Genomic DNA, 11,819 nt, shown 5'->3' with positions numbered 1-11,819 from the left:
CTTCAAGTGGTCTTATAAGGGTTATGCTGAGTTCAATATTGTATAACTGTATTAATTTAACTGTGAACCTCAAAATTTACAGCTAATTTTGAAAGAGAAGCATCTTTGCTCTGGAAATTGTTATTGAATATGTTAATGATGTAATGAAAAAAAAAATTAGTAGATGTGAAAAACATTACCATTGAAATCTACCTGATGACTTTATATCCATGCTCAGATGCCTAGAAGCTCAGAAAGTAACCAACTGTGACTAGTAATAATCAGATATTTAGAGATTAGAAATGCATGTGCAAACATCCAATGTCAATTGCATTGAAAAAGAATTTTCCTATATGAACTGTGTATTTTAATAATGAAATGGAGAACTTTTTTAAAGGTTAAAACATCATTTAATTTATGTCTTATAGGGTTTATACTGAGTACAATATTGTATAACTGTAATAATTAACTGTAAACCTAAAAATTTACAGCCAATTTTGAAAGAGATGCATCCTACCTCAGGAAACCGTTATTGAATATGTCAATTGTGTTGTAATGATATGCTTCTTCTAAGTATGTGCTGTTGTAATGAAATGCTTCTTTTAATTAAAAAAAAAAAAAAGAAAAAAAAATGGACTTAAAAAAAAAAAACAAAAAAACTCATAGCAGTTCGGAGCTGGTAGTCCTGGGCATGCCTGTCTTTGTGGCCCCAGGCATTCTGATGTTCATACCTCATCATTGTGCAAACCTTCCCCAGGATGAAACCCGTTTTTTCTTTAGCCATGAAAGAACGTGTTTCAGCAACTGTGTACTTAGAACTTACTATAGCTATGGACATAAAGCTTCTCACAGATATATCTAGCCCTTAACAGTGAGGCTTGGGTATTGCTATCCATAGGTACCCACACACGAGTCTCAGGACACATAAATACTGTTCTTGAGACCAGAGAGCTAGCATGTGGCCCAGGCCAGATCTAAGTCCATTACATTGGTCTCCACATCATTATCATTACTATTGACATATATGACCTTGCAGCACAGAGAGCTTTCATGAGATGAACATGCAGTTTGAAGACATCATATGTCTTCAATTCCCAAGACTTTCCTTTAAGTTAGGGTATGTGGAAATCTTCATGTCATAGACTCTACAATGATTTCTCTCCTACCTGAATAAACTCTGAATTTACTCTGAATTTACTCTGAAAATTCAGCTTTCTGTTTCTTTTCACGTGTTTGTGTGATTGATGAGTTACACAATCGTGGCTTTTTCTGTACAGTTCATTTCTAGTATCTTGGGGGAGGGGTTGAGGTGTCCCTCACTTATGCACACTAGCGTATGTAGTGGGGTATATGTGATATGTGTATGTGATGTGTGTGTATGTGTGCATATGGCAGGGTGTGTGGTATGTGTGTAGGATGTGTGTGTAGTGAGGTATGTATATGTGTTGGTATGTGTATAGTGGTAGTGGTGTGTATGTCTGAGTGAGCATATGGTGGGGTGTATATGTGTGTTGGATTGTGCGTATGTGCTGGTATGCATGTGGTATATGTGTGTGTGGTGTGTGTGTGCATGTGTGTGGTGGTGGTGGTGGTGATGGTGGTGGTAGAGTGTTTGTACGTTGGCAGTAGTGGTGTGTGTGTGTCTGTGTGTGGTAGTGGGGTGTGTATGTGGTGGTGGTGGTGGTGGTGGTGTGTGTGTGTGTGTGTGTGTGTGTGTATTCTACCACCGTTTCTGGACAGCTCTCTGGAGCCATGAGCCCCTCCCATGGGCCACCAGGCCATTCTTTCCTAGCTGTACATACAGCCTGAGGCCGGGAGCTCTAGGCCTGCCCCTGCCCCCAAGCAAACAGGAAGTGCCATAGAAGGAAGGAGAGCAGAGGTGGTGGTCTGGCCGCTCTGTGCAGTGTTCTTCAGCCCCGTCACGCTACTGCCCACAGCTGGCCAGTGTGCCATTCTGTACTAAATGACTGAGGAGATAACAGGCGTCCCACAGTTCCAGCCCTCTACAGGTTACACACTGGAGTCTCCCAGATGGGAATCAAATGGCCTGGTGAGGACAGTTAATATGAAACAACAACAACAACAAACCCAAAACCAGTGCCTCAGACTGGGTGTGCGGTGGCGCACGCCTTTAATCCCAGCACTCAGGAGGCAGATGCAGGTGGATATTGGTGAGATTGAGGCTAGCCTGATCTACATACCAAGTTCCAGATCAGCTGGGCTACAGGGAGACCCTGTCTCAAAAAATAAATAAGTAAATACAAACAATACCTTGTGTCTCTCCTGCATACCCAAAGGCATCCTCTCTGTAGTTCTCTAGTTCTGATATAGGGGAGGCACGTGACAAGTGTCCTATGGTTAACAAGGACGGGGAGGGAGAGGGGCAGGGAGGGAACAGGAATCTGGAATTGGCTTTTGTGATATATGAACAGATGGCTCTGAAATGTTCCAGTCCTTTCTCTATTCATTTTCTTGTTTAGTTTGTTTTTTGTTGTTTTATCAGACAGAGTCTCCCATGTAGCCCTGGCTGGCCTGGGACTTTGTATGTATGCAGCTCAGGCTGGTCCCAGGGTGCAGTAATTCTCCTGCCTCTGCCTCTGGAGTGTAGATGTTACAGATGTGTGCTCTCTCGGTCCTTTATTTTCCATACGGCCCTTTAGCACGATTGTTGCACCGTCCTTGTGTGCTTCAAGATGAACGTGATTGTGCCACTGTGTTGATGGAGACCACACTGTGAACACAGATCACAGCTCCTATTGAAATTTGGGTTTCCCATCTTTAGAAAGCCAAGCAAAAGCAGCGAAGAAAGAAAATGACTCAGAGACCAGGACACCTGGCAAGCCTGTAGGCACATCCAGCCTTTTGACATCACGACATGGTGTTATCATCTACAAAGTTCATGCGAGAGAGCCCTACAGTTGAGCTTCAAAAATTTCTTTAATGTCATGACTTTATGTTGGGTGATGTTCATGACTGTCTTGAGCAATGGGTTGGACAGACCTGACTGGCAGATGACAAGAGCCAGGCCTCAGTTACTCAAAGAAGCTCTCCACAGATGTGGTTGGTTATAATAATAGTCCCAATATAATTCTGTTAGGCTATCATTGTTAACACCACTTACTGGAAATGAGAAATGTACCTCTCCCTTTCCCCCCAGGAGTTCTAATGAGGAAAATTCCTAATCAGACATACTGTCATTAAGTCAAAAGATTATGGGAATACCAGTCAGTTATCTACTACTGAGGTTGACGTTAAAATAGGACCATGGAGGCTAGAGGCACAAGCCATCTCCTGCATATCTGTCTAAGCTGATTAGTAGCTAATCAATAATCTTTAAGGGAAAACTCCGGTTAAGCATCTTTAGGTTATAATTTTTTCTGATTTTGAATCTGTAAGTTGAAGGAGGAGGTGTTGAGGGTGCCGGTCACAGCATTCCTTTTTTTTTTTTTTTCTTTAATATCTTGTTAGATCCTTCCTAGTGGAAAGCATTAGTTTACTTTTCCAGGAAGATGGAGACACATTCTCCTTGGGATGTCAAGGAGTGCCTTGCCACCATGGTTGTTCTCGTCAATGAAGGCAAACTGTGTTTTGCTTTCTCAGATGGAAGAAAATCTTTAGTTTTTTCTAGGATTAATACATTGTGTTGTCCTTTCTGTTCATGAAAGGTGTAGTTTCTGAGTTGCTCAATTTTAATTCCTTCAACTCAGCTGTAATGGGATGTGAAGGAGAAAGATGCTATCTCATCTGTTCACACTATCAGCGTGACTTCTCTGGCCACAAAGATGTCTTTTTATGGAGATATTTTGCTGTAATTTCAGAAGGTGGTTGCTAGTTATCTTGGATTCATTACAGTTCCCACATCTGGGATGTGTTCACATGGAGATGTTGGCTGGACGCAGTGTCTTGTGGCCTGGAATCACCTCTGACAGGGACAGGGCTGTGGAGGACATTCCTGGCTGGTTGGTCTAACCCAACACAGGCACCTTCTGTAGGAGGCAGGCTGAAGAGGTCACTATGGACCCCATGGACCCAAATGCCCAGCATAGCTGGGTGGGATTCTTTTCAAAATGGTTCTGATGCACTTACTTTGGTCTTAATTTTCTGTCGTGGCAGTTACAGCTCAGAGACAGTATTTACAAGGCTGGCCCCAGAATTTCTGAAATTCTGCAACTGTTTTATTTGACTTTATGTAATGTGGAGGTGTCTTACAATTAAGCTGGGGCCACGGTGCCCCAAGGGAAACTCACAGGGAGGGTAGACCACCATCAATGCCCCAAGGCAAACTGTTGCTTGACACTTCCCTCTGATCTCACAGATCAGAACTTGAAAAATGACATTAATAGTCTGCAGAACTTGTAATGTACCAGTCTTGAAGTTTTCCATTCAGTTTTTAAAAAATGTTTTGGATTGATTTTTTTTTTCATTCTGTGTATATGAGTATGTTTTGTCTGCCTGTATGTAAGTGTGCCACATGTGTGCAGTGCCCATAGAGGCCAGAAAAAGGCATCAGGTCCCCTGGAATTGGAGTATGGGTGGTTGGTAGTTGCCATGTGGGTGCTGGGACCTGAACCTGAGTCCTCTACAAGAGCAGTCAGTGCTCTTAACGTGTGAGCTATCTCTGCACCCCAAGTTTTCCAATTTAATGTACTTGAATACGATATTATAAGAACTATAGAGTCCAATTTGTACCCTCAAATGTCCTTCAATGTGGGTCCATCCGCTGGAGCTTGGTTAAGCTTCTAGGTGTCACATCATTAAAAGAGACTGACTTTCCCTGTCCCAGCAACTATTGATTGCAATAGTTCCTGTAATAGTAGGTTGGGGTTTCTCACTTCCCCACGTCTATGTTGGGATCTTGTCTGGTTTGAGCTTGCATGGGAGTTGTGCATGCTGTCACCATTGCTGTGAGTTCATGTGAGTAACTTCGTGGCTGTCTGGAAGACTCTTTCCTGTGGTCACCCACCCATCCTTCTGCCCCCTCTTCCACTGTGATCCCTGAGACTTGGGAGACAGAAGTTTGATCTGGGTGTCCTTCCTGTTCAGGGATAAGCACTCTGCAGTCTCTTAATCACTACGTGTTGGCCAGTTGTGGGTGTCTGCGTCAGTGTTAAAAATATTTTCTATGCCTTTATATTTTAAATAAATTAAATATATTAAAAATATATTAAAATATATTAAAAATATTTTCTATGCTGATGCTTCTCCTTTCACACCTGTGATTTGTAGATTTGGTCTTTACAGTGTCCCGGAGATCTTGCTTATTCCTTTCTTTCCTGGGTTATTTAGATTTGATATTTTCTTTGAATGAGTCATTTCCCCACACGTAGTGGTTTGAACGAGAACGCCCTCCATAGGCTCCGAGTACTTGGACATTTGGTTCTCTAGTTCATGGTACTGTTTGGGGAGGGTCATGGCACCTTTAGAAGGGGTGGCCATGCTGGAGGCCACAGTTTGTCACGGGGCGGACTTTGAGAGTTCTTAAGCCTCACCGCATGCCCAGTTTTGCCCTGCTTCCTGTGCCTGCTTGAAGATGTGAAGGCTCAGCTTTCTGCTGCAACCACCACCTGCCACCATGCCTTTCCCATCACTGTGGGCTCTCCCTCTGGAGCCATAAGCCAAATAAGCTCTTTCTTCTATAAGTGGCCTTAGTCAGGGTGTTTTACCACAGTACCAGAAACGTAACTAACACACCAAGCTTGTCCTCCAGGTCTGATACTCTCTGTTTCGTGTCCTCTCCTCCCTCTTCACTTTTTTTCTGCTAAGCTTTTGGTTTGATGTCATGAGTTTTTTATTTCATGCTTTACTTTTGTTTGGCTTTTCTTCAGGGATTCTATCTCTAAAATATTTTATTGTTTTTATTTTATTTTACTTGTATGAGTATGTACGTGCACCCATGTCATGCAATGCCCAGGAAGGTCAGAAGAGGGCATTGGATGCCCTAGAACTGGAGTTACAGATAGTGGGTGCTGGGAACCGAACCTGGGTCCTCTGTAAGAGCAGCCTGCATTCTTAATTGCTGAGCCACTCTCCAGCCCCTAGAGAGTCTCTTTATTGAATTCTAATTTCGAATTTTGTTTTAGTTGTTTCATCCATTTCTGTTTTCACATTCCTTATTCAGTTTTTTATTCATGTCCTTGAGTTCCTTGAGCTTATTTAGAATTGCTATTTAGAAACCATTGTCTGTGCATCCATTAGACTGTCCTCGGGAAACATGCTGGGTTAATTTCTGTAGTAGACATATTATTTTGATTATTCATGGTGTTTGTATTTTTTATGAGGCCTAGGCACCTGGTCTTGTGTGGTCTGTGTGGCACCTACTCTTGGTATGAGTAAGTGATCTCGTCCTTGGTGGATGTTTGTGACTTTGGTTGCTGTTTCTCCAACTTGTCAGGGCTTCATGTTCAGTTTGGGGGCCACTTTCTGTTGCCGTGCCAATGCGGTGAAAGCGGGGTCTCTGTTCACCTTGAGACAGGTGCAACTTTTGAGCTGAGATTTCAATATTGACTCCACATGGCCCTGGATCAACAGGGTGCCACTGGCTGGAGGCTGCGAGGTGAACAGGTTGGCTGATAAGTGAGGCTCAGGGAGCTTACAGGTTTGGGGCACACAGAGCTGATGTGATGGGGTGCAGGGAAGTCTCAGGACCACAGGTCTGAGAGTGGAGATGGTGGAGGGAGCACATCCCACCAAGTCTGGAGGAGTGTGCAGATCTGGGGTGGGAAATGATCCCCATGACCAAAGGAAGTCTGAGAGCTAAGATGGTGGGGTGCCAGGGTGTCTCAGGAATGGGAGCTCAGGACCGCAGGGCTGGGGAGGGGAAGGATCAGGTTTTCCATTCTTAAATAAGGATGACATGTGACACAACACATTTACCTCTTTGATTATACTTAAGCTAGTCTTAGCTGAAAACTGTGCTGTTTGAAAACAAGGTAGACTTGTTTCTGCTTTGACGGTGACACATGCTTTGTGTGACGTTAGGAAGTATGTTTTATACAGTGACACAGGCTTTGTGTGACGTTAGGGAGTATGTTTTCTACAGTGACACGTGCTTTGTGTGATGTTAGGGAGTATGTTTTATACAGTGACACGTGCTTTGTGTGACGTTAGGAAGTATGTTTTATACAGTGATATGTGCTTTGGGCTAACTTTGCTATATTCATGTGCAATGCTAGAGCTCCAGGGACTAACAGTGGAAAATCAGGATTTTCAGGTAGCTTATCATTTATTTCTTGTCCCCATTTTTTCACTTTTATTGGAAGTTTTGATATAAACTAAGAAAATGCACAAAAGTACAACATTCTAAGCTGTTCCGTGGTCTGGAGACTGTCAGTCCTGTCAGCGCCTTCACGCCTTCTGTGGGCTCTTAGACCTGAGCTCTGCATGACCTTGACTACTGAGAAATCACTAAAACCCTATAGGAGTGGTCATGATTATCGTTTCACTTGACAGTTGAGGGGCTGAGGACCAGGGTGGTGAGGTAGCTTGTGTAAGATTCCCTGGTTGGTATAAGGCATGGTGGGAGGATTTGAACCCGGCACTGTGGTTCGTGAGTTAAAAGTGGAGAAATTGGAAGTCCCATCGTCCCCCTTGCCTTTCTGACATTATGACTTCATTAGGAGGCTTCTCACCAGTGTAGACCTTATGAGGCCCAATGGATCTTGAGATTGGGCTTTACCTGCCTGACGAGAATTTTAAAATATTGCAAGATATGATGGGTATTTTGGGGTCATGCAATTCTACTCTATGGGCTTTTAAAACTATTCTTTTTGTAAGAGGATTTTTTTTTTTTGGTCTTTGTTTTTTAAACAGAAGTATAGGGTTAAAAGCTTTTATATTTATTTATTTGGTTTTTAAATTTATTTTTATTTTTTACTTTGTTTATGTGAGTGTTATGCCTGCATGTGTGTAAATGGACCCATGTCGTACAGTGACCTCGGCCTGCGTGTGTGTAAATGCACCCGTGTCATACAATGCCCTCAGAGGACAGAAGAGGGTGTCAGATCCCTTGGAACTGAAGTTATAGATGGTTGTTAGCTGTCATGTGGGTGCTGGGATTCAAACCCAGTTTTTCTGCTAGAACAGCCAGTGCTCTTAACCACGGGGCCATCTCTCCAGCCCCTTATTTTGGTTTTCTTAGACAGGGTCGCGTTCTGTAGCTCAGATGGCCTGGAACTCATCCTGTAGCCCATGCTAGCCTTAAATTCATGGTAATTCTCCTGCATCAGCCCTCTAAGTGCTGGGATTGTGGGTATGAGCCACCATGCCTGGCTCTTCTCTGTTTTCTTTCTCTTCATCCTCCTCCTCTTCCTCCTCCTCCCTCTTCTCCCCCCTCCTCTTCCTCCTCTTCCTCCTCTTCCATTTCCAAAGAGTATTGAGAGGAAATATGAGTTTGCTGAAAAACTGAGTTTGCTGTGCCCGTAGACAAACTGTGGACAGAGAGGAAGAAATCTAAGTGGAAACAGGTTGAGGAGTTTGGGAGAGCGAGGTCAAAGCTGGAGGAGGCTGAGTGGGCTGCCAGATCTGCAGAAGTGATTGCACAATGGGAGGGGAGAAGGGGGTGCAGCTGAGGGGATGGGAAAGGCCAACCAGGGCACCCAGGGCACCCAGGGCAAGCCCTTAGACACTGGAGATTGAATAACCAAAGGACTAGAGAGAGACCAGAAGGGAGCCAGGTGTCACAGTACTGGGGAGGAGCGGGTGGGGAGCAGAGTTGCAGATATGTGGAAAGGGCCTGGGGTTGCAGGCAGAGACTGAAGCCCTTGCTCAACCACCTGTGAGCTGTGAGCCTCAGCTGGTTCACAAGCACTTTCCTTTCTTGCAAGACAGGGTAATACCTCGAGTTGTCCTAACTGAAACAGTTGGAGCAGGCATTCTCCCAACAATGCTTTGAATTCATTCTTTCCAATAAAAAACACACAACAGGGAAGCTTTGCTGTCATCACTTATATTTCTTTGTTTTCATTTTTATTTTATGTGTATGAGTGTTTTGCCTGCATGTGTGTAGGTGCCATGATGTGTACACAGTGCCCACAGAGGGCATCAGATCCTTTGGAATTAGAGTTAAGGACAGGTGTTAGCTGCCATGTAGGTGCTGGGAACTAAACCTGGGTCCTATGCAAGAGCAGCCAGTGCTCTTAGCCACTGAACCGTCTCTACCCATTTATGTTTCTTATATGTGTACAAAGAATTATATTGCAAAATGTGTTTTTTACTTTTCAAATTAATTTTTAGCATAGAAAATAATGGTTTCCATTGTAACATTTTCATTTATTTAAAGATTATTTTATTTGTGTGTATGTGTGTGCCTGTGTGAGTTTATGTACACCACGTGCATGTATGTGCCCACTGAAGGCAGAAGAAGGCGTCTGATCCCCTTCGGTTAGACACACTCTTAGCCACTGACCCATCTCACCAGCCTCTCATGACAGTTTCATACACAGATGATATTCTACCTTGTTCATGTCCCCCAAACTACTCTCTCCATATATCTGCTGCTCCCTCTAACAGCTCCTCTGTTCATGTCCCATATGTGTGTGTGTGTGTGTTTAATTCTGTAAATAAAAGAGATATTTCTCTCCTACCACCTCTTTTGTTAACTTCCCTCCTCTCCTTTTAGACTATTTCTCCCCCTCGTCTGTAGTAAGATGTTGAAGGGTTAGCATTTTTTAAATCATTTGATTCATGAAAAGTATGCTTCCTTTTGCTTATTCTCTTCTGAAAAAAACTCTCAGAATCTGAATATAATTCACTCTGTTTTTCAAGTTGAATAGTTTAAGCACCTGCTGTGTACCCAGCTTCTTTTTCGTCATCCATCCTGAGACTCTGTTGTGCAGTTCTTAGGCTGTTTGTTAATCTGACTTTCTATAGGCATGACTAGATATTCTCATCAACACCAGGACTTCCAGTTTTTATAGCATCTGTGATTTTTCTAGTATATTCCACTGAAAATACTACATTTTATATTTTATTTCTGGGAGAAGCAAACTTACTATTTTTTATTACATTTAATTATTTTGGGGGACTGTGCATGTGGAAGTCAGAGGACAGCTGTGGGAGTAGATTCTCTCCTTCCACCCTGAGGGGCTCAGGAATCAAATTCAGGTTATCAGGCTTAGCCACAAGCATCTTTACCCATGGAGCCATCTCAGTGGCTCACAAACTTACTTTTCAAATCATTGTACTTAGGTTTGATTAACATATAGAGCGCTGTATGTATTTAACATATTTTTGCTTTTATTTATTTATGGGTGTGTATGTGTGCACACTGTAACTCACATGTGGAGGTGAGAAACCAGCTGGCACCTCTCCTACTATGCCTTCCTGCCATGATGGATTTGTGCCCCTTTGGAACCAGAAATTCAAATAAACTCTTCCTTCCATAAGTTGCTTGGTCAGTGTTTCTATCACAGCAACAGAAAACTAATACAGTAAATGTGTTATATATATATATATATATATATATATATATAATATGTTCAACTTTATGAGTGTGGAGGTAAGGAGACAGTTCTATAATGAAATCCTCATCTTCACATCCACCTTCTTTACTTATTAGTAGTAAAATTACTGTTTTTATTGAGACACATTCATGGTTTTTCCCCAGAAAATACTATTTGGAACAAAATTAATTTTTTCATGTTTTGACCTCATTTAATATGTTGACATCTTTACTTCTGTTAGAAAAAAATTATGATAGTTTTCTTATCCTTATTAGGGTCGCACATTACAAAAAATACTCTTGAACCGGTACTTCAAAGGCGATTACGGGGTTGGCATGAATGGACACCTAGTGGGAACCTACTCCAAGACTTCACAAGGAGGAGGTGAGGCTGTTCCTGATTCTCCTGCTCAGGATTTCATGATGTACTATGTTGGTGTTCTACCAGTGTTTTACTTCTGTGACACAAGTAGAAAATATTCACTTAAAAAGCACCAGTAAGAATCCTTTATGTGATTTGGAGTCATGAAGCAATGGGTTTAAACATTGCAATTAATTTTGCCTTGTGACTTTGGAAAAAGACTTTGTTATAGCTTTTTGATATGTACGTTCAGGACATAAGGCTAGTTTTCTTTTTCGGGATTATAAAATTTAGTAACTGAACTACAGGTGTCAGACGTTTAATTAAAATTCCCATTTTTAATAAATATTTTATAAGTTTAACTCATGTTTCTATTATACTTAAGCGTGTAGAGGGAGAAAAAGTCTCAATGGTAAATACTGTTATGTTGAAGAATTTGAAAACATTTTATGCTGTTTAAAACAGTGTCTGTAGGGACTGGAGAGGTGGCCCAGCAGTTAAGAGTACCGACTGCTCTTACAGAGGACCCAGGTTTGGTTCCCAGTTCTAGGGAATCTGACACCCTCTTTTGGCTTCTGCAGGCATTGTATGTACTTGGTGCCCATACAGACACACACACACAGACACACAGACACACAGACACACAGACACACACCACACACACACTAAAAAAGCCCCGAAGGCCAGTGTCTGCAGTGGAGGTTTATTCACAGATTCTCCCCTCACCACAGCAGGCTTCTCTGGACAGGACTTAGACAAGACGGGAATTTCAGTATCTGATATCCAGTGTCTGTTGGACAAAGAAGGAGCCTCCGAACTTGTCATTGACGTCATCGTGAGCACCAAAAATGACAGGATCTTCTCCGAAGGCATCTTGCTGGGCATTGCCCTGCTCGAAGGAGGAAACACACAAACCCAGGTTCTTCTCTGTCTCTCACGGACATTTGTTCTTTGCATGTCTTACTCACTTGGCATAGAAATGGGGGACAAAATGCTTTTCTTCTGGTTTCTCATTGGTGAATCATATTCTACTTGTGAATT

General features: G+C 42.5%; 1 protein-coding gene across 1 annotated transcript in view; it reads left to right on the top strand.

The window, feature by feature from the left end:
* Positions 1–11,697, top strand: part of LOC108490939 (inositol 1,4,5-trisphosphate receptor type 2-like) — a gene marked incomplete at its 3' end in the record, with an annotated part of 69,025 nt that extends 57,328 nt beyond the window's left edge. Inside the window, exons 2-3 of the mRNA XM_017798560.2 lie at positions 10,694–10,802; positions 11,510–11,697. Of these exons, the coding sequence (XP_017654049.1) occupies positions 10,694–10,802; positions 11,510–11,697 (297 nt within the window). The remainder of the gene's footprint in view (positions 1–10,693; positions 10,803–11,509) is intronic.
* Between the last annotated feature and the right edge of the window lie 122 nt (positions 11,698–11,819).

Source organism: Nannospalax galili, unplaced genomic scaffold (assembly GCF_000622305.1).
Source record: "Nannospalax galili isolate Female #2095 unplaced genomic scaffold, S.galili_v1.0 scaffold1337, whole genome shotgun sequence".
In the NCBI taxonomy this organism is placed as follows: Eukaryota; Metazoa; Chordata; class Mammalia; order Rodentia; family Spalacidae; genus Nannospalax; species Nannospalax galili.
This window is presented reverse-complemented; position numbering and strand designations above follow the sequence as displayed.